General features: G+C 38.1%; 1 protein-coding gene across 3 annotated transcripts in view; it reads left to right on the forward strand.

The window, feature by feature from the left end:
* CPNE5 (copine 5) overlaps nucleotides 1–22,360 on the forward strand; it is a 130,400-nt gene that overhangs the window by 49,469 nt on the left and 58,571 nt on the right. For all 3 annotated transcript variants that reach the window (XM_026677889.2, XM_087959961.1, XM_087959960.1), the window contains exons 4-6: nucleotides 3,242–3,345; nucleotides 7,164–7,203; nucleotides 9,261–9,337. In XM_026677889.2, coding sequence (XP_026533674.1) covers nucleotides 3,242–3,345; nucleotides 7,164–7,203; nucleotides 9,261–9,337 — 221 coding nt within the window. The remainder of the gene's footprint in view (nucleotides 1–3,241; nucleotides 3,346–7,163; nucleotides 7,204–9,260; nucleotides 9,338–22,360) is intronic.

Raw genomic sequence — 22,360 nt, forward strand, 5'->3', positions numbered from 1 at the left:
TGTAAATATTTTGAATAAACATGGATTCTTTGATAAACAAAATGGTGAAGGAGAATGCGAGAAAGACAGAGGGCTCTGATATTGTTCTTGGGATCTATTGGGACCTATTGCAGCCACTCACCCCTCTCAGGAGCCCTGTGGGTATCAATTTTGAACTACTTTATTAGAGCATATTCAGCACCTTCTCTTTTTACCTTTCTTTTCTTTTTTCTCTTTCACATTTACAACATCTTTTTTTAAAAAGGTACTTACGTATGTAAAATATTTGAATAAAATCTATTTTAGAAAAAATAAAAGCTATATATAATAAAAATCAAAGCTCATAACAATCACAACATTAAATGTATCTCTTTTAAAAATATGAAGGCTTAAATTGCCTGAATTACACAAAAGAACTTAAAAATAGAATCATTCTAGCAAATATACCTATGTGGGAGAATTGTTCCAAAACTTGGGTACCCCACTATATACCCCTATTATTAGCTCTCTTGTGTTCACATATTGGAATACCAACCTCTCTTTCAGCTTTATTAGGGTTAAGGTTAAATTTGTAATAATGTAAGAAAGTTGTGTTTGACCCACCTTCCCCAAGAAAATGCTATCTAGGTATTCTCAAGCTAACATCCAACTCTCAGCCTGGCTGGGAAATTCTAGAAGTTGAAATCACATCTTAAAAGTTAACAAGTCTGAGAAACATCAGCTTAAGGAATACCATTCTAATATAAAGTACAAACACATCCGCAAATGTTTTTTGAAATGCACAAATCAGGTGAAGGGGAATCAAGTAAGTTGTTGGTGAGCATGTTGACACCATGTAATATTTTCAGCACTGATAACCCTTGTATTGCAAACTGTGTCTGGGCATAGCAGGAAAGTTCATTCTACAACATGCAGGCAATTTTTTCTTTGAAGGAAACTGACAGGATAACGTTTTTACAGCACATAATAAATAACCCAGGCCACATGTGTAAATAGTATGCCTGGTATATTTTCTTAACATATTTATATCTTGCTCTTGTTCCCGTTGATTTTACTTCCTTTCCTTTGCTCTTGAAACGGTCATAAAAGATAAGTGCTGCTGTACTCCTATTACTGAGGCATCTGCCAGCATAAATTATACAAGTAAAGTAGAGAGGATTCTAGCCTGTGCTGGAATATGATGGACTAAAGACCAACATGCTTTACCATCACAATTAATTATGGACTATTTGTCTGCCTCTTATTTCACAGCATTGCACATCATAGGGAAAAGCTAGATTTGCAGACTTCCCATCAATATATATACATATTGTCTTGCTTAAACCTGAGGAAGTTTCTACTTATGTTGACCAGGAATGCTAAAATCTGGTCTAGAAACCTGGACATTTAGTACAATGTTGTAGGACTACCGTATATGATTGTTTTTGACATTCTGGCTTTATTTGACTAATTCATTGTCCCAGGAGCAGTTTGGTTCATGAATCAGCTGTTCTTGGAAACACTATTTGCTCTCCAGCTGCAAATTATCTTAAATGCCAACCTCTTGCTGGCATTATCAGAACTACTGGAAAGCAGAGGGAGCAAAAAGTCTTTACTCAGTTTATTTTTATTTTGCTATACATTATATCCTACTTTCCCTTAAAGAACTCAGTATAACAAGTCCTGCCTCCCGTTTCCCCCCACTACATCAAAACTGAGAGACTGGGCTAACACATATCAACCCAATATCACTCAGTAACCACAGCTAAGGGTGACTTGAGCCCAAGTTTCTCGTTCTTCATCAACAAAGTTTATAAAACTACATCTAAGCAGTGTTAGGCAGTATCAGTTTTTATCTTGTGTTCTTTACCAGTAAATATTCTGCAGGATCCAATCTGGATCACCGGGACCAGAGAATTAGTTTTCTGAGCTTTCAGTCTCATGCTGGAGCCCATCCTCAGGGAGATTCTATCTCACCAAAATGTGCCCTTCTGGCATTCTGGTGAAATAGAAATTCCCTGAGGATGGCCTCCAGCATTGAGTCCAAAACCTCAGAAAACTAATTCTCTGGTCCCGGTGATCCAGATTGGATCCTGCAACATTATCCTGGAACACGTATTTTTGCCTCCATTCGTGAGTGAATATCTTCCTTTCTGTGTAAGCATTTGCGTCATCCTTAAACATAATTCAGGTGACTACAGGCTGATGGACACATTGGACTTAATAGCAGAATTAGAGGCTGTCTTTTCATTCACATGGTTAAAGCTTAAGTTCTGTCCTGAATGTTTTTGAATGATTACTATCCGCTCTTTGCTCAGTTTTCTACTTTCTCTTTATTTCATCTGCAGTGCTTTCTTTCATGGCTTTTTAGATGTTATCAGTTTAAAGCTGGTATCTCCTTTTAGCTTTCACCTAAATGTGGAACATTTCTTCCAAATGTGCCTGCTGGCTTGGCAGAGTTCTTGCTTTTTGGAAACAAATCGAACAACTTTGACTGCCGAGCTTGGAAATTCTGACATGCCGGAGGTGGCACAGATTTTTGATAATTGAAATATTATAAAAACAATAATTTGGCTGAAACTCAATCAATTAAATATTTTCTTGTTTTGCTTTGTTGTCTTTCGTTTCTTTCCTGAGCTAATTGATGCATATTTTACCTGTTTCTACCTTCATGGGTATTATCTGCGGTGCTGCATATCTAGAAAGTGCTAGCATATCCAGCTTTAATAACTCAATCTTGACCATTGCATGTAAAGTGCAAAAGAACCATGCTGTTCAAGGAAATGATTTTTGATAAGGAGGGAAAGTTAACAAATCCTCCATGCACCCTCTTTCTTCTGTTGATGTTGTTTCTTTTCACCTGCCAAGACTAAAATCTTTGTCCTGAAGCAGAAATAGGCAAACCGTGGCACTCAGCCCAATTTCTGAACTGTCTTTGTAAGTTATCAGATCTCTGAAAGAAGCCTCTCACCAGCCAGTGTGGCTATTTCTGAGCATGCTAGAAGTTGAAGTCAGCACATCTGAAAGTTACCCACTCTGGAGACTAAGAGATGAAAGAATTATTTCCTGCTCTTAAGCCTGGAAGGAGGCAATTGATGATGTTTGTAAGACCATAAAACAAAGATATTTAATGGTAGATCTTATTTAAATGTATCCAGCCTAGCCTTCATCTCAGAATCAGTTTGGAGTGTGATAAAAATACTATTTATTTTCAAGTCTTCATGCTAATGGTCATAATGCTACTAGACTTGTCGCACTCATTTGGTTCCCTTTCCCTTTTCAGTTTGGCAGGACAGAAGTCATTGACAACACCTTGAACCCTGACTTTGTGCGGAAGTTCATCCTCGATTACTTTTTTGAAGAGAAGCAGAATTTGCGCTTTGATCTGTGAGTGACATTTTTCTTGGTCTTCTAAAGAGTGAGCGTGTGAAGGGAAAACCAGTGTGCACCTATAGGACTTCTCCATTTGGCTCTATCCTGTAATTGGTGAGATTCTGTGAAGAATATGAAAGTGCTTTGCCTTAACAGGGGATGCACTGGGGGGAAAAACAGTGATGTGAGATGAGATCTAAAGGGGGTTTCTTTATGCTGAGCTCCAAGGGCATCAATAATTCTATGCACATTAAAGGCAGAGTTTTCACTTTTCAGTAAGTTCCAAAATTTGTGAATATAATACATTACTTTCAAAAATTTATCTCCCCCCATATTGTATTATAATTAGTATAGGGTTATGTTTCAACATCTGCATGATGCAAAGGGTGCATGTCAGAAGAAAGTTAAGACACTTACATGTGGGTCTATTTTACGCTGACATTAAACTTATATAATGTCAGTGTAAAATAGAACCAGATATAGGTGTCTTAACTTTCTTCTGAGGTGCTCCCCTTGCCTCATGCAGATATTGAAACATAACTCTTGCCAGACATCCTTTGGACCCTCTACTAGCCATAGGAAATATTCTGCTGTTTTATTATCCAATTATTGCATACTGATTTAACAATCAGTAAAATACTAGCTCATTGATTTCTTAAGACAGAATAGTCCAACTCATTAGTCTAAATTGTCTCCAAATAAGCCCATATTTATCTAAATACATCATTTTAGTTATAAATAAATTAACTACAGGTTTAGCAATTTTGAGAACATTTCTAATAATATCAGTAGTTTAGGACTTCTTTTGAGTTTCTTTCTCACACTTTTTCTCTTTCTTGGTTTTAAGTGATTTTTTTTCTTCTCCCCTAAGAGTTTGTTATTCATTCCCAATGCAGATCTTTCTTTCACAATGTTCCATCTCCACTCATTTGATACCTGAAATATTCTTAGATGTTTAGATAGAGGTCAATAGTGCCAAAATCACATTAAATAAAAGTAAAGTAGAAGTATTAAAGGAAACACTCTTGATGAATTCCTCATAGTATTCTAATAGGTGAAGAAATAATTCCACTTGTGATAATCCTTGCAATGGGCTAGAGAACCAACTTTATTCCAATTTTTAAAATTTGAAAGGAAAACCAAAAACAGGTAGTCTCAGTTTACTACTACAACCGAGCCCAAAATTTCTGTTGCTAAGCAAGATAGTTGTTGAAGTGAGTTTTGCTGCTTTCTTGCCACGGTTGTTAAGTGAATCTGGCTTCCCCATTGACTTTACTTGTCAGAGGGTCACAAAAGGTGATCGCATGACAATGTAACTGTCATAAATATGAACCAGTTTCCAAGGATCCAAATTTTGATCATGTGACTATGAGGATGCTGCAATGGTCATAAATGGGAAAAATGACTATAGGTCACTTTTTTTAGTGCCGTTGTAACTTTAGTCACTAAATGGTTGTAAGTCAAGGACTATATCGTATCAAAAACTTCCTTGGCATTCAATGAAACAAATGTCATCAAATCCAATATATCCAATTGTATATCTATTATATCCAACAATTATTGAATATTGTCTGTTGCTTGGCATCCTTTAGTGGAATCAGATTGTTCCAGATGAGGTCTCAAAGGTTGTATACCTTATAGCCGGGGGCTGGATGCGTCACGCGCTGGCCATGCCCATGCCTGGTTTAGTGAAGGGGGGAAAAGTCCTGATATGTCATGTGACACCGCCATGACAACATGAGTTCGACACTCCTGCTATAGGCCAAAGATTTGCCAATATTGTAGCATCCACTTTTAACAAAGGAAGTAATTTATACATTCTGTAGTATTGAACTTACAGTAGCTTCAAAAGTTTAGTTATAAATAGAAGAAGAGAAAACTATACAAAAAAAAGATTTTTATATTCATGTATTCAGCAACATAGGAAGGGAAAAAACAATAAATACCTTGCAGCTAACTTCTCAGATTTGGACTGTTACAAATGATGCCTTCCTAACTTGTGCAAAAATGCCTTGGTATTGTTTGAGTCTTAGTAAATATATGTGAACTATTGCTGAAAGAGAAGAGAAAGAATTTTATGGCAAATTGTTCTCCTTGCATGCTTGGAATGAACAAATAACTATCCCTTATTTTACCATCTAATAATATTTTATCTTAGTGTGAATGATACTAGATGATAGTTAATATTTATTGTGTAATAATATTGAAAAATTTAACCACATTCATCATTATTTGCAGAAATGTTTCTATAAAGTACATTTCTCAATATTCTGTTTACTACCTTAGTCCCCATAAGAGCTCCGAGTCTTCAGGGAAATTCCCAGTTCTAGCTACTTCATATAAAACAATGCTGGCTACATTACTCAGTCTAAATAAAGAAAGATTCATCCCAGAACATATCCAATGCTCAGCTTCTGAAAGTTTCCCAGACTCAGAGTTCTCCAGGGAATATTTAGAAGTCTATAGGCATAATATATTTGTTAAATGAGTCACATATAATGGTATTTATAATAAATAGCATTTGATAATTAAAAAGATAAAGTATTAAGTATTAAGTGAAAAGTATTAAGTGTCTAGATAATTTGTTGTTAATATAGAATGGTAGCTCAGAATTTCTCAACATCTATCAGGAGACAGGAGTGGAGGCCTCAGAAAAATGTTCTTCATTTTTTATCTCTTTCATCAGTCCCCAAGAGGAACAGGACCACTTCACAGGTTCATGAGAGAATTCACACTTAATGGCCCACCTAGGATAAAGGATTTAGGAGTTGGAGCATTTATATCCCAAGACCCTATCCAAATTAGGTGAGAAATGAAACCTCCCTGGAGGACATATTTGAGATCCTCTTAACCAACATGCTCAGATTGAAGAAGCTGCCTGGATAAGCTAAACATTTCAAACCTACAAGGAAAAAAGAGTTCAGTTGCTATGACTCTACTTGGATGACTGAGAATCTTTATCAATATAAATCAGGGGGATATTAACAGTTCTTACAGCATTCAACTTTTCAGTTTAACTTTTCAAAATTCAAGTATGAATTTAGGTTTCGATGTTAAGACATTCAGAAAAAACATACATTTATTTGAAAAATATTTGTTTCAGCTTTAGGGTGAAGGATTAGGAGTAGTGCATATGAATATAAAATACTACTAGAAAAATGAAGCTTCCTTAACATGTATACAGGTAGTCCTCAACTTACAACCATTTGTTTAATGAGTGTTCAAAGTTACAACGACACTGAAATTAGTGACTTATCAATGGGGAAACCAAATTCACTCAACATCCATGTTACTAACTTAATAACTTCAGTGATTCACTTAACAATTGTGGCAAGAAAAGTTGTAAAGTGGAGCAAAACTCACAACAACTGTCTTGCTTAGCAACAGAATGTTTGGCTTCCATTGTGGTAGTAAATCCAGGACTACCTATATTACAATATTTGTCATATACCATCAGCTGTACTCTTGTTTCCATTTATTTGATTTGCCATTTTCCCCTAATCTACTTTTTTCCAGATGCATTAGACTTCAGCTGGCATAATAATCCAGCAATATTATCTTTTGGATTGTGGATATGGGAAATGAGGTGTACACATGATTGGAGAACACTATTTTAAAATAATGGACAGAAAAAGGATGCTGCTTTAACATCAAAAAGCTAAACTCAGAAACCCATGCAGAAGAATCAAAATCTTACTGTCCAACCCTGACTCTGTTTCCTTCTTCATAGATATTGTGCATTGTCCCTGTTGAGTAGGTTTTGCAAAAGAGAAATACCAAGATTCTACATGATTGAAATACAGTGTTTGATCTCTGCTTCTTCTTCCCTGCAGTTATGATGTAGATTCCAAGAGTCCAGACCTGACCAAACATGTAAGCTAAGTACACATTTTCTTCTTCGTTTATATGTTCTTGAGATACTTACTCTTTGATCCAATTTTTGTTGCCTCATATTCATTTAATGCAGAGGTCTCCAAACTTGGCAACTTTAAGACTTGTGGACTTCAACTGCCAGAATTCTCCAGCCAGCTATGCTGGTTGGACAATTCTGAGAATTGTAGTCCACAAATCTTAAAGTTGCCAGGTTTGGGGACCCCTGATGTAATGCAATGAACCAGAATTGTAAAAAACAACAACCCTTTGATTGATCACCCATATGATAGATGCTATGCAGGCTTTTACTTGCTTCCACTTAGCTGTACCTTTAATTGAGTGCTCAAATATGCCTAGATCACTCTGTGTTTTGTTTAGAATTGTGTGCAAATCAAAATCTCTGATTTGTTCTTCTCTTACAAGCTAGGGTCTAAAACTATGTTTTTCTCTTAGCTTCTGATTCTGTTTTTCCAGAAACAAATAAATCAAGCCCTTGGTTCACATTTAATTCTAAATAAACAATGGACTGAGTTATCCAGGTTTCAAAATCCACTCCCATTAAGAATGGAAGCCAAATGCGATTATGAATTGGGTATGAGCATGATACTTATTAAATTAAACTTCTTTACAGTTTTAGTTAACCATGTGAGGGTTCCCAATTTTGGATTAATATATTTATCTATTATGCATTGGATAATAATACTAATTGTGATTTAATGCAGTTGGCTAGGAATACTGGCAGAGATGTTTGCTATTGATTGCTTCCAGACTCAGCTAAACTAAAGGTGCTAGGCTAGATTCCTACAGAGTTACAATGGTTTCAGGTCCAGGAAGCATCACATATGCTTGCAGATGCCCCAATATCAATCAATTAATTAATTATGAAATTATATAAAATGGCTGAAATATTGCAAAATAGACAAATAGTGAAAAGATTTTGCCAGAGATCTCCCTCAAGAATCCTAAAATCATGGCCATCTACCATTAAAAATGGGGAGAAAAATTCAAATTTCAACATTCTTGCTTCAAAATCTTTAAGAATTTATGTAAGAACAACAAACCAAAAGTTGAATTTTTAAGAATTATTTTAATAGAATCATTTTAATATATTGTATTTAATTGTGGGGCATCACAAATACCATATACAGTACATGTACTGCAGGGACTTTTATGCTTATAGTATGGGGATTGAATCTGGGTCATTCAGAATGCAGCCAATGTGGGGTAATCCATTGAATAAAGTTGTGAAATATTGCTAAAACTGCATTTTATTTCTGCCCATTCTGCACATACTTTGATTCATACTATTGCTTTATTCTAAATTATTATAATGTTTTACATTTCAAATAAGTAAAAAACTGCAAAAAGTATATAGTGAATCTCAGTTTTTATTTTTGCTAACTGCTTAAAGCATGTTTAAATAATTTTGGTAGGTACTCATTGTACAGTGTAGGCTTATGGGGTGACAACATAAATTATAATAAATTGGCATGCTTTGAGGAAACAGATATAGTCAAGTTATGCTGGAGAAAAAAATAGCAGCCTATTTTTTTAATCTTCTGTTTTACTAACATTACTGGCAGATTTAATTTATGAGAATATGACAATCAAAATGATCTCAATTCTGCTGCATTCTGGATCTGCAGAACAGTATTAAGGATGCTAAAGGCTGAAGCACCTGTTACACCTGGACAGACACTGACTAGGCACTGAGCCTGATACATGATGTTCTTGTTCCATGCAATTATCCTGATGCTACTGTCTTTCCACCAGCCTGATTTTTTAAAATTCACCAATGTTTATAATTCAGTACATGTTAAAGCATGTACTATGACCAGATTCATAAATTCCTAGCCACTTAGTCCCAAACTTTTGTTGCAAAAACTGTAGAAAGGAGCTACATGAGTTGACTGAAGGACTGTCCTCTATAAATTAACCAGAGCAGAAGTTAAGTTTTTAATAATGTCTTGCCTTCAATCTTTAGGAGCTTTAAAAAGAGGAGGAAACCCTGTAAGGAGGAGAAGTTTCATAACATTCATGTCTATTTCTTTCATCAGGATTTCCTTGGTCAAACATTCTGTACTCTGGGGGAGATTGTTGGATCACCAGGAAGTCGCTTGGAGAAGCCTTTGATGTGAGTCACTAGTCAATACCATTTGTGATGTCATTAGTGGGACTTCAAGCGTCTTCTTCTTCTTCTTCTTCTTCTTCTTCTTCTTCTTCTTCTTCTTCTTCTTCTTCTTCTTCTTCTTCCTCTTCCTCCTCCTCCTCCTCCTCCTCCTCCTCCTCCTCCTCCTCCTCCTCCTCCTCCTCCTCCTCCGCAGTGGGCTCATTCTACTACACCAAGCAATGTATAAAGCATACATTTTTAGATAAATCCTATGAAAGGGGAGTCTTCATTTCACAGAGATAGACTAATTTAACTTTGGGCAAAACCAGCAACTAGATATTAGCTTCTTTCTGGTTCCTGTTATTATGTCTATATCAGTTTTCCTCAACCTGATGCTCTCCTAGATGAGCATAGGTCACTGATGCATGGAGAAAAGCAAAATATCAAGCCCATATGTCATAAATTCTTCTCAAGTTTGTGGAAGACAGTGTGTAATATTTTGTTCTAAACCTAAACACACTGAAAATAAAGTTACCAAAACAGTTTAGTTATATAAACATGTTTAAAAATAGTAAATATAAAAGTCTATTTTTATCTCTAGTGAACTTAGGTTCACCTCAAACAAGATCTATATCTTGAATCTTTTATCGTATTTCTTATATATGTAATTGGCATACTTTATAACTTTTTATATTCCCTCTCAAATGCATTAATATTCATCTCAAGGACATCTGCCTTTTACTGACTTTACCATCTGCATTAACTTGTTTTAGAACTAGCTCTGTTAGCTACTTTTTCTTCATTTTGTAGAGAAACATGCTTGTTTTTTTTAATACAGTATAGCACTTCAGTTTTAAAATTATTTTTAGTTCTGAGTCTATAGGTCAAATGGATTCACAGCTAATTCCAGTTTCAATTTTTGGCACATTTTAAACTGTATACTGTCTCCTTCTGTAGCCAGAACATTAACAGGAAGCCTAGACTTATGATCTCCCAAAGAAAAGGAACAGAAGCATGAAAACGATGGCTGCGTAAATTACAACAAATTGCTCTTTGCAGTGACATCCAAATATGTTGAACAGTGGTTTATAGAATACATGGTTCCTTAACATAAAGGTAGTCCTTGTCTTAGGACCAGAATTGGAATTAGAATTTCCATTGCTAACCCAAGGTGGTTGTTAAGTGAGTTGCACCCAATTTTACAACCATTTTTTGCCACTGTTGTTAAGCAATTGTTAAGCGAATTATACAGTCATTAAATGACTCTGGCTTCCCCCGTTGACTTTTCCTTCATGGAAGTTGGCTGGGAAGATCAGAAATGGTGATTAAATGTCCCTGGACTGCTGCAGTCGCCATAAATACATGCCAGTTACCAAGCATTTGAATTTTGAACATTGTTACCATTGTTATGCGATGGTCATAAGTATAAGTCACTTTTTTCAGTGCCATTGTAACTTTGAAGCATTGCTATACAAATGGCTGTAAATTGAGAACTATTTGTAGTAGATTATTTTTAAATATGAGGCAGAAGTATGATGGAGCCATTTTCTGGGGGGGAAAATGTAAAGAAAAGTCAGTTCTCCTGCTACAGGTAATCTGGATTGCAGACCACATCTTTAAGATACAGGCATTATTCCGAAACAAGCCTGAAGTCCTATCTAGTGTAGCCTTAAGCAATTTACTTTTGCTATTTGTTTTGCTTATTCTGATGTTTTGTTTTGATTGCACTCCTGATGCTTCTCTTTGGTTTCACTGCTTGCTGGAGTTTGGGATTTATTTTTAGATTTGATTGGTTTTACTGTGGATCCTTTTTAATTTGTTTTGCAAATTGGGAGCTGTTAGATTTGAAGGACAGTCAAGACTCTGCTTAACAAATAAATATAATAGAACATTTTGAACACATAGCATTCTGCATTTGTTATCTATTGCTACCGTGCATCCTATCAACGTGCTGCAGTGGTTAAAGATCATCTTCACTGGATGGAATTTTTCCTATTGTACCATCCTCTGTAAAGTTTAAAAAATTGAACTCAGAATCCCTTAGGAAAACAGGACACAGCAAGGCCTGCAGAGATTTTAGACTACATCTTCCACATTTGACCGTGTCTTCTGGGGTTGACCACATCTAGGGAGCCATCTGTTGCCAGCTCAGATTTATCATTATGATTCATAATACCAGTATGTTGGGTCAAAGCCACTAGTATTTTTAGGAGAAGCAAAATGGGCTCAGCGACATCCAAGGCAAACCATAGCAATGCCAAAATTACATCCTGATGTTTTATGCAAATACTCAGTTTACAGTATTTGTATAATGATTTTGTTATTGACACATTATCCTTTGCTGCTCTGCTGTTCTCCACTCAGCATCCTTGAGGAAGATCCCAACTTCTTGTACTGGGCTAAGTCAAGTCTCATCAAATCCTTGCTGAGAAGATGATGTTAAGAGTGCAAAACATCACTAATACAGCAGTGCACATGCAGTTTCCAGGCCCAGAAAATAACATCTTTTTCCTCATTGTCTGAAAACAGTTCCAGAGCTTCCGGAAGGAACCAGGTGCCAACGCTCCTCTTGCAATTGCCAGCCATAATTGGAAAGGAGAGAGATATATATATATAGTGAAAAAGAGAAGCTCTCTCTACTGTCTTTTGAGAAGCAGCTTATTAATTCAGATGCACCATGGGAGGGTAAATGCAAGGTGCAAAGCAGCATGTACAAGTGGTGGGGGCGTTACAGAAGCCCACTGTGGAATTAATTATCATTGCTGTTGGAAACAAGCCAAAGCCCAAGGCTGCTCCCCAGAGAAGCGGCAGATAGAAAGCCGGGGAGGGGGGGGGGACATAAAGAGAGGCAGAGAGCTCGGGATTCTGAACACAATAAATACTGCGGAAAGAAGTTCACAAAAATGGGCTTTGTTACATACAAGTATCAAAAACGTTTAAACATGAAAGATCGGATGTGAAAATGAGCTGTATTAACATTAAGTCCCGATGGGTGTTAAGAATATTTTTTTTTTATTAAGGGATTTGTTTCAGAACTTTTTGGAAGCCTGCTCAAAATACTGTATATTGTCTTGCTGCTCACCTAAGTTGTGCAGGTGAGCTGCAGGACATGGGGCTCCAAGCAGTTTTCTCTAAAGCATAGAGGTCCCTTTTATCAAGAATTGATTTTCCTGAAGTCCTTCAGAATGTAATAATTAGTTCAGATCTCCAGACTATTTCACACCCTCATCAATGCAAGGTAGACTTTTCCTTCCAGTAGTGCCTAAGCATGTCCCACACTTCTTTGGGAAGTTGTTCCAAATGTTTTGGACTCTCCAGTGTCCTCAAATTATTATCAAGCTTTAGTTCCAACACAATTAGCTGGCTGCCAGGTAGAAATGAATAGTACAAATGAACGTTACGGGAAGGAGGAATACATTTGGTGAGCAATATGGCACATGTATAGGATAGATGCAAATATAAATTTTGGAAATGGACCATCACCAGATGATTCCTCTTTATAGATTCATTCTCATAATCCAAATTCTCTTAAGAACCAAAGCTGGAGACCAGTAGCTGGTAGCTACTGAAACTAAACTATCCATTCTGTCCATTCTATTATTTTGCAAACTGTGTTCTGGTAGAGGCACAGTTTGCAAAATAATAACAATTACACATGTAAAAGAATTAATCAAATGTGCAAATAAACATATATCAAATAAAACTTAGTTTTTGTTGGCTCATGGATAATCTTATGGAGTGTCACTCCTAAGTTATCCACTTGTAGGAATACAGTACATGCTGATTTATGGTCGTGTCATCCTGAATCTAAGCTGAAAATAACTATGCCAGTCAATGCTATATCTCAGCCTAGATGTCATACTGTGGCATCTGCATACAATATTCATTTGTTACACTTTAAAAAAAGATCTACCCAGTTATGGATATATCTTAGTGGATTACCTAAGCAATTGCTCTCAGGGGTTCCCAAAGTCAATTTAGTATATTAAATTAGGATAATAAAAACCATCAGCCATAGAGGTCCACCAGAAGCCATTAGACTCTCCTTAGAATTGACTGGGATCAGTTATTCTCTCTCAGACCAAGCTACTTCACTGAGCTGCTATTATGAGAGAAAAATAAAGTTAATTAAATAACAATTTTATCAATTCAGCTCGAAGCCAGGAACTTTAGCAACTTTACATATAGAAAAAAAATGTGTAGTTGACCAAAAGACTAATTTTATAACAGAAGAGAGAACAAAAATCCAACTTGTAGAAACTCCACAATTATAGTTTCCAAAGGACTGGGCAAACAGCCAAGTTTTTAATGATTTTTCAAAAGGGTGAGAAATGTATGGCTCTCTGGGGGAGGTGGAGTTTGCAGGTGTCGCAACAGAGAAAGTATTCCTCCTGAGTTCTGTAAGATGACACTGTTTAATCAATGGGACCTGGAGCACATTTGCTATCTCACTGGATAGCCCGAATTAATCAGAAATAAGTGATCCCTCAGAAAGACAGGAGTTCTGCCATGATAATTACCCAGAAGCCAACTGGTAATCAGTGCAGCTCATGGAGAACTGGACTCACATGAGCGCAGTGCAATATTCCCATTGCCGTCTACACTGCCAAATTCTGAACCAGCTGTAGCTTCTGGATGATATTCAATGCAGCCCCATGTAGTGCACGTTACAGTTATCCAATCATGAGGTGACCAGGGCTTGAGTGTCTCCCTAAAGGGCAGTATACCCTTCTACAAATCTAAAAAAGAAAAAAAATAGGTGAGTCAGCTGAGTCACCTGTAGAATGTGGTATCATCTGGAATTTGTTGCTGTAGCCTGAAGTCTTCCTTGATTGTTTCTAATACTGCTCCCACTACCACGTCACTAGCGTCTGCTTGGATGACGAATGGTTGTTTGGGGTCAGGATGCTTCAGCGCTGGTTCTTTTGCAAACAGTTGTTTGAGTGTTTCAAATGCCTTGTGACGGGTTAGGTCCCACTGTAGGGGTTGTCCTGGGCAGAGTCTCGTACCTGGGTTACTGAATCTCAAATGAGGGCATAGAGATGCACCCAGCCAAAATACAAGCTGTCCTAGGCTGGCAGCCCCCTCGCCTTCAGTCTGTGGCCTCTTTAAGTCTCTCATTCATAGGAATGACTTGTGGATCCTAATAAATAGATGACATTAGAAGCCGCCTTCCAAGGAACCAGTGTAGACTAATGTTCTTTACTTCCCAGTTCATAAGGTCCAATCAGTCTGGTCTCAGCATAGACTCCTTGATTGCTCCACAAGAGCCGTAGCTGGGAGGCTGAGGTTTCTCAAAGCAAAATCACAACAGTATTGATATAATAAGAAGCATAGGTGGGAGCAAAAGAGCTGACTCTATATCGTCACAACTTATTTTTATTTTATTTATGCCAATTGTTTACAAGATAATAAGTATAAGTGTATACATAGTTGTGAATACATGAAATGGGTACATATAAGAAAAATAAAAGAAGAATAAGAGAAACAATAGGACAGGGACGGTAGGCACGTTGGTGCGCTTATGCACGCCCCTTATGTTCTGTTTGGATTTCCTGGAGGTGTGAGCAGGTCTTTCAAGCACAGCTGCAGCCCTAGCATTTTCTCCCATCAGTGCTCCTGCTCCCTCGTGTTTCACTTCAAGGAACTGGCATAATAAAAATTGGACAATTTGGAGGACCTGGGTAGCCTGTGAAGACCTGCTTGGGCCTCTGGTTCCAAACCCCTGTCTGCTGCTTGCTTCAGTAAAGCTGAGAGGGCATCACAGGACAAGGATGTCAGTGTGCCAATTTACAACTCCATCACAGAAGTCCCATAGACTTGGGAAGATGAAGCAGAACGCTCAAGTTCCATCCTCCTTAGGGGAAGAACAATCATGTACACTTTTCTGGGTTGCAGTTAATTATTATCATTTAAGAATTAAGAGGCTTTGGAATTAGGAGGCTGCTCAGCTTCTGGCTGAACAGGATGTTTCGTATTAGATCAGAAGCTGAGAACATCTTGGCAAAAGAAACTGGATGACCTGGAGATCTTTTACTTATTGTGGGTGTACGCTGGTTCTCAGTGAATTTTATTTTTTCATTTGTCCCTCCCTCTGGCAACAACAGAAAACATGCTGGTAGTGAAAATGGCATTCTCCCCCTAGAATTATGTTTCTCATTATAATTCCAACACGCTTTACTAATAAAATGGTGCCCTGAAGGCAGCAGTATGGTTAAATATGGTTTGGGCTAAGTTAATTCAAGATTATTTCCTCATAAGATGATTATTTTTAAATTTTCCTTTTTTCAGTCAATTTTTTTTTTGAAAACACGGGGCAAATGGTCCAATCTCCTTCAGCCATCCCTTAAATTTATCCATCCAACTGTTCATTTTTCTCCATCCCCCTCTCTTCCACACACAACATATACATACAAAACACAACTTCTCTGCAGAACAGTTATTTGTTATGGGAACCTCAAGTTTCATTATGCAGATAATTCTTCACAGCTACCCTTGGTTATTAGCTGATTGTTGCCCTGTGCAATGTTCAGGCCCACTGTATTTAGATGTGGTAGTGAAAGAATGCTACCTCCCATCATTAAAAGGGAAAGAAGCCGTATTCATGAAGGCTACAAAAGGGCCATGTGGGATGGGAGCACACTTCAGCCTCGGGGCTAATTTTGCAGGATGTCTTGAAGATGAGGGCAGACATGGAATCAATCTGTCAGCTCCTCTTTAGATAATCAGAAAAAGGGAGACAATTCTGGTTGCTTCTGTAGCTGGTTCCCATATGAAATATGATGATGTGGGATCTCCTTCATTAGCTCTTTCTAGCGCAGACGTTTAGATTCTTTATATTTTCTCTGTTCCAATTGGCTGTGGGTGCTCTGGAGAATATTTTTTCCATGTGCTTGCTCCACAATAGCAGTAGCATTGCTTCCATAGTAGCAATAGCACTTAGACTGATATATCACTCCATAATGCTTTACAGCATTTTCTAAGCGGTTTACAATGTCAGTATCTTGATCCTAACAATCTGGCTCTTCATTTTATCAACCTTGGAAGGATGAAAGGCTGAGTCAACCTTGAGTCAATCAAGATCGAACTCCAGACAGGCAGAGTTAGCCTGCAATACTGCATTCTGACCATTGAACCACCAGGGTTTCAATACCTATTTTGCATAGGGAGGCCTCCCTTGAAAAGCTGAACTGTGTGTGTGTGTGTGGGGGGGGTCTTACATTTTTTCAAGGGTTCTTTTAACAATGGTCAAAATGGCCATCTATCACTGTGACCAAAATGAGGAAAGGGCATGAAATTCAGAGAATTATTTCTTAAACAATCTGTTTACGTATAAGAGAGAAATAGCTGAAGGAAGCAATCCTTAATCCTGTGCTGACTCAATAAAAAAGTGGAGCAAGCAGGGAAAATTCCATCTACAATAAGGAATAATTATTCTTTGCTATCCCTGCCAGCTTACTTCCACAGTGATGGGGTGCTGATTTTATGTGACCCTTTGTATGGTGACCATTTGACATTTGAAAACATTCAGTGCATTATCTTTGTTCCAGTTTGCTGATCTGCAAAAAGGCAAGCTGTGACTGATTTCCTCTGTCTTAAATTCAACTTGTCCCTTCAGTCCATGAAAAAGGAAGCCTGAGAAGATTCTGGCCAACCATTTGCACATAGCTTATCTTGATTGCACCTGAAATTGTGTTGTTTTTTATACATCTTCTGCAAATACGTTTCTTTCTTTTCTTTCCTGTCTTCTACAGTTAGCCATTTCCATGTTTTAGTGATTCAGAACCTGTCCCTTCCTTCTTTCCTGAGCCCAGTTCTGCAGGAAGTCTGACTGTACTGAAGATAAGCTTCTTTGGTCTTGCTCCTGCATGTACAATTCACCAGATCCTTAATATCAGAGGTGGTATTCAGCAGATTCGAACCAGTTCTGGAGAACCGGTAGCGGAAATTTTGAGTAGTTCAGAGAATTGGCAAATACCACCTCTGACTGGCCCCACCCCCATCTATTCTCTGCCTCCCGAGTCCCAGCTGATTGGCTGGGTCTTCTTTTGTTGCCCTGCACAGGAGAACGGAGCTGGAAAGCAGGTTAGTGGGGTGGGGAGGGAATGGGATTTTGCAGTATCCTTCCCCTGCCACGCCCATCAAGCCACACTCACCAAGCCATGCCCACAGAACCGGTTGTAAACAAAATTTTGAATCCCACCACTGCTTAATAAGTACAAATTTGCAACAATCCAGGCAGAATTTGCTTTCCCAAATAGACTCATTAATCCCAGTGTCGGGCAACTTTCTGTAGTCTTGCTGGGTGATTATGGGGGTGGGTGGGGTGAAGTTCAACCCACTTGGAGGGCATCTGTTTGAGGAAAGCTGGTGTGGGTAATTGGGGAGATGTTCAGTAGAGCAGTCATTTTCTCAGCAGTTCCTTCTAGACTAATTGGTTTGAGCCTTATGAGTTAATGGCAAGGTCTGGATAAATTTTCAGTTTTTGCTAGAGAAATGGCAGCTGGCAAAGCCATGTCCTTTGTCTCTGCAATTTGTTAGTCAGTGCTCTCCAGCTGGTAGGAGAAAGGTTGCCACGCTTCACTGTCAAGTAACTGCAGCTAGGGCAGTCTGTCATCTCTGCTCGTTTGCCACTGTCGTTACTCAGGCAGCCTGGTTATCACACTCTTAATAAGCCTCTCTGGGGCTCAGTAACAGGAACTAGCCTTGGTGAATTTGCTCCCATATTGCTAAATAAGGGAATGGTATTATATGGGGAAAGCCTCGCTGCTTATTTTGCAGAGTCCGCCTACCAGTCATTGTGGTCTCTGAGATAACATCTAACCTGAGTTCCTGATTGCTGGGCTCAGAATCCGGGGACAACACTGAATGCACTCTGATTTGTGGACTTCAGCTTCTGAAATTTTCTATAGACAGCATTGCCATTGGAATAGTGTCCTGGAATTGAAGTCCCCACATTTGAAAGATGTTCAAGTTGGAGAAGATTTAGGCAAAAATTAATGATATGTCTCAACAAACCATAGCTTTTGCTAAGTAAACCTTTAGAACATTTATAGAGAAGGGATTGCTTCTACTGTTCTCCATCTCATTGCCCCACTGGAAATAGGATGGGAAGAACATGTGGACTTAAAGCTTAGAAAGTTTTGATTCAGAGCATGTCCCCAATTTGGTGTTATCCAGATGTGTTGGAATTCAGTACTTCCACTGGTCTGGTGGGCTGGGAATTCTGGAACTTATAAGTCAGCATATTTGAAGGAGAAGGCGTCAGTTGGTAAGGCCTGTTTGACATGATGTGTAAAATAAGCAGTAGTGATGCTTGATGGTACCATCCCTGCATAGCCTCAAACTTTGAAACTGCAAAGGGGGGTGGGAGGAAACAATGAGTATTAGGTTATGCCATTGAAGGAGCAGAATGAAAGAGGAAGGGGAAAAATAAAACAGCTGGATAGTTTTGCAGATTGCATGAAAACTTTGAGACTAGGGAGATCCAAATTCAAGTCTGCCCTTAGCTATGGAAGTTCATTAAGTGACTTTGGGACAGGTATTATCTCAGCTTAGCCTACCTTAAAGGGTTGCTATTGTAGGTGTAAAGTTGGGGAAGGAGAAGTACTATGTCTGTCTTGAGCTCCTGGAGAAAGCACAGCTTATGAATATAATAAACCCGAAGGCATAGGCTCCTAGTAGCTAGCTGCAGAGACTGCCACCTACCAGGTAGTACCTATCTACTAGTACTCCAGCACAGTGTCCCAAATACCACATCACAATCACACTACAGAGTATTTAAAAATTAAAATAATTAAAATAATAATTAAAAACCTAGTCTAAAACCTATCTAAAACATATAGTACGTTAGATAGTTTAAAAATGGCACTATATACATAGGGCTAAATCACATATGCATTGTTTGATTCAAGACAATTATTGCCTTGGAAAAGAAACTGTTTCTCAGTCTATTAGTCCTCATTTTAAGACACCTATAACACCTTCCTGATGGTAACAGTTCAAAATATGAATGTCCAGGATGAGAATGGTCTGTGGAGATTTTTAGTGCTCTAGAAAGGAGTCTCGTCTTCACAATCTCTTCCAGAGAAGAAAGAGAGCAACCGATGATTTTTGTGCTGTGTTTATAACCCTCTGGAGCATCTTCTTATCCACTACAGAGCATCCAGCAAACCACACCGTTACACAGTAGGCCAAATGCTCTCGGTAAACGGTAAAAAGTAACCAGCAACTTCTCACCCAGACTACTCTAAATCCAACGATTTCCTGCTTTCTAGCTAATTTATTTATTTATTTATTTATTTGATTTGCCAATTGTTTACAAGATAATAAGTATAAATGTATACATAGTTGTGAATACATGAAATGGGTACATATAAGAAAAATAAAAGAATAAGAGAAACAATAGGACAGGGACGGTAGGCACGTTAGTGCGCTTATGCACGCCCCTACAGGCCTCTTAGGAAACCTATTGATTAAATTGACCATTAGAAGAAAACAATGGTTTAATCCGTTCCAGTCCAATAGTATTTGCTGAACCAATCCTGGAAATGAATAAAAGAAATGGAAGACACTCCCACTGACAGTAGAAACTACTTTTTTTCCCCTGTCCCCCCCTCCTCCTAAAAAAAGAGGAGGCAGCCAGAGAGAAGCGTCTTCAATTGTTGAACCTTCCAGGAGAGGAGAAGGAGGAGGAAGAAACCTCAGTCAAGTTCTATAAATATTGTCAAGGGAACTGTATCAATGAAAGAAGGGAATTAGTCACAGTCTCTGTAGCTATGGCCCCATGCCAAGGAAATTTAGAAGGTATCATTGTTGCTCCCAGGGGAGATGCTGGAGGGGAAAATTCAGACCCCATTGTAGTGATTATCTTTTCCCCCCGTATACGTAAGGACTAGAGGTGCTGCTTGCAAGGATTTTTATGGTGCAATTGTCATGCCTTGCAAAATTTTGTTGGGGAGATGGAAGTGCCATTACAGCATCTAATCTACTTTTTCTTCTGTAAGAAATTCATCAAAGAGGGGAATACAGAATAGCTGAATGGTATAATGTGACTGGCAACATTAAGTGCCTGCTGTGTGCAAAATGCCCAGCATTGCTAAACTTACATTCTAGAACTGAGACCTTTTATCAAGGTCATGCAATACAGGGTTGTGTATTAAGCATTGGCAGGCATGCAGATTCTACAATTATCATATCTCTGTGCTGCACATGACCTCAGGGGATCTTTGTAAAGAAGGAGAATCTGGAAGGGTGAGCGCTCATGAACAAATACAGGTCTCAGGGCACCATGGCCAGAAGAGTCTCCTTTCTCGTCCATTGTATAACTCCATACTGGGAGGTGTTACTGATCCAATAAGGGAACTTCACTTCTGGATTTATGTTGCAGTTGATGACTTCAGCTTGTGTTCAAGCAACATACTCAAATCTTACTGGAATTTCTGTTTATCCTTTCAGAGGCTCATGTTATTTGTTATAAAATGTTTTTTTTAATCAATTTTTGCAGTTCTGTATCACTCGCTTTACAATTTCAGTTACTTGCATTGAATTGAGTCTTTGATGTATGCTGCTTGATATTGGTTTATTCAATAGCATATAAAATCACAAACTAGCTAAACGTTTTAGCCTGGGATGTCACAAAAAATTTAGCCTGGGATATTAAATGAATCTAGTTAGTCTATGGCTTCTTGAGCCATATAGACTGAGAAAATGTTTCACACACGCGCACTGCATTAATTTACACAGTGACAAGCTCAGACTGTCCTTAAAAGTGGAATGTTGCATTGAATCCCTTAACCAAGCCCACATCCAAAGTTGCTAATGACAATCATCAGTAAATGTGATCAGTTTTATAACAGAAAACATAGACAATGCAGCTGACAGACTCAAGAGTCGTAAGGAAGTTAAATGTAAAAATGTCAAACACTTTTCAAGCCAAGATAGATGGGTGTAGAAGAGTTTTAAGTGGTCATCAAGGATAGGGCATGGATGGTTTCTGGAAATAAGAAACATCACAATTAAGCAGATGTTTCTTACTTTCCTATTCCAATGAATCTCAGTGAAGTCAATGTGTAGTGAAGATGTTGCCAAAGAATACAGATGTTTATGTTTGTATTTCATCTGGGAATATTTATGAATGGGGATTATTAGACACCATCAGGTTCACTAACTCACTTTTTTTACCCTTTTGATTAGAGAAGTTCGCACCTGACAAATCAAAGTATGATTTTTTAAAAATTTCTAAGATGTCTCTGATCCTGCAAAATTCCTATAGACATTCTTGGGAAATGAAAATGGTGGATAGCCAAATCTTAATGCTTTGGAAGGAAGGTGGCAGGAAGTATTTGAGGGGGGGGGGGATGGAAGAAGATGATAAGATATATACTGAGTACAGGTATTCCTCAAGTGACAACAATTCGTTTAGTGACTTTTTGAAGTTACAATGGCATTTATAAAAATTACTTACGACCATTTTTCACACTGATAACCATTGCAGCATCCCCACGGCCATGTGATTTATATTCAGATGCTTGACAACTGATTTACATTTGTGATGGTTGCCGTGTCCCAGGGTCGTGTCGTCATCTTTTGCAACCTTCTGACAAGCAAAATCAGTGGGGAAACCAGATTCTCTTACCAGCCACGTTACTGATTTAACTAATTCACCTAACAAACGTGGCAAGAAAAGTGAAAAAAATGGGGCAAAACTCACTTTCCAATGTCTCACTTAGCAACATAAATTTGGGGCTCAGTTATGGTTGTAGCTTGTAAGTTGAGGACTACCTGTAATTCACATTTGATAATTCACCATTTTGCAGCTGCCATTTTAGGAGAGCACCCATGACAGGCTCTTCAGAAATGCCTATCGGTTCAAAAGAAGCTGACAATCTCTGATTTATAGTGTTGAATTATATGTGATTTTATTACTGACTGTTTATTACTTTAGTGCTCTGTGCAAAATGAGAAAACAAACCAGCCTTGGGTTATGATAATGTATTAGTTGAGAATGGGGGGGAAAAATCATGCAAGGTGTTGTGGAGTGTAAAG

The sequence above is a fragment of the Notechis scutatus genome, chromosome 3, assembly GCF_049901735.1.
Source record: "Notechis scutatus isolate UNSWTSFEM ecotype Mainland chromosome 3, rNotScu1.2, whole genome shotgun sequence".
NCBI classification, from domain to species: domain Eukaryota; kingdom Metazoa; phylum Chordata; class Lepidosauria; order Squamata; family Elapidae; genus Notechis; species Notechis scutatus.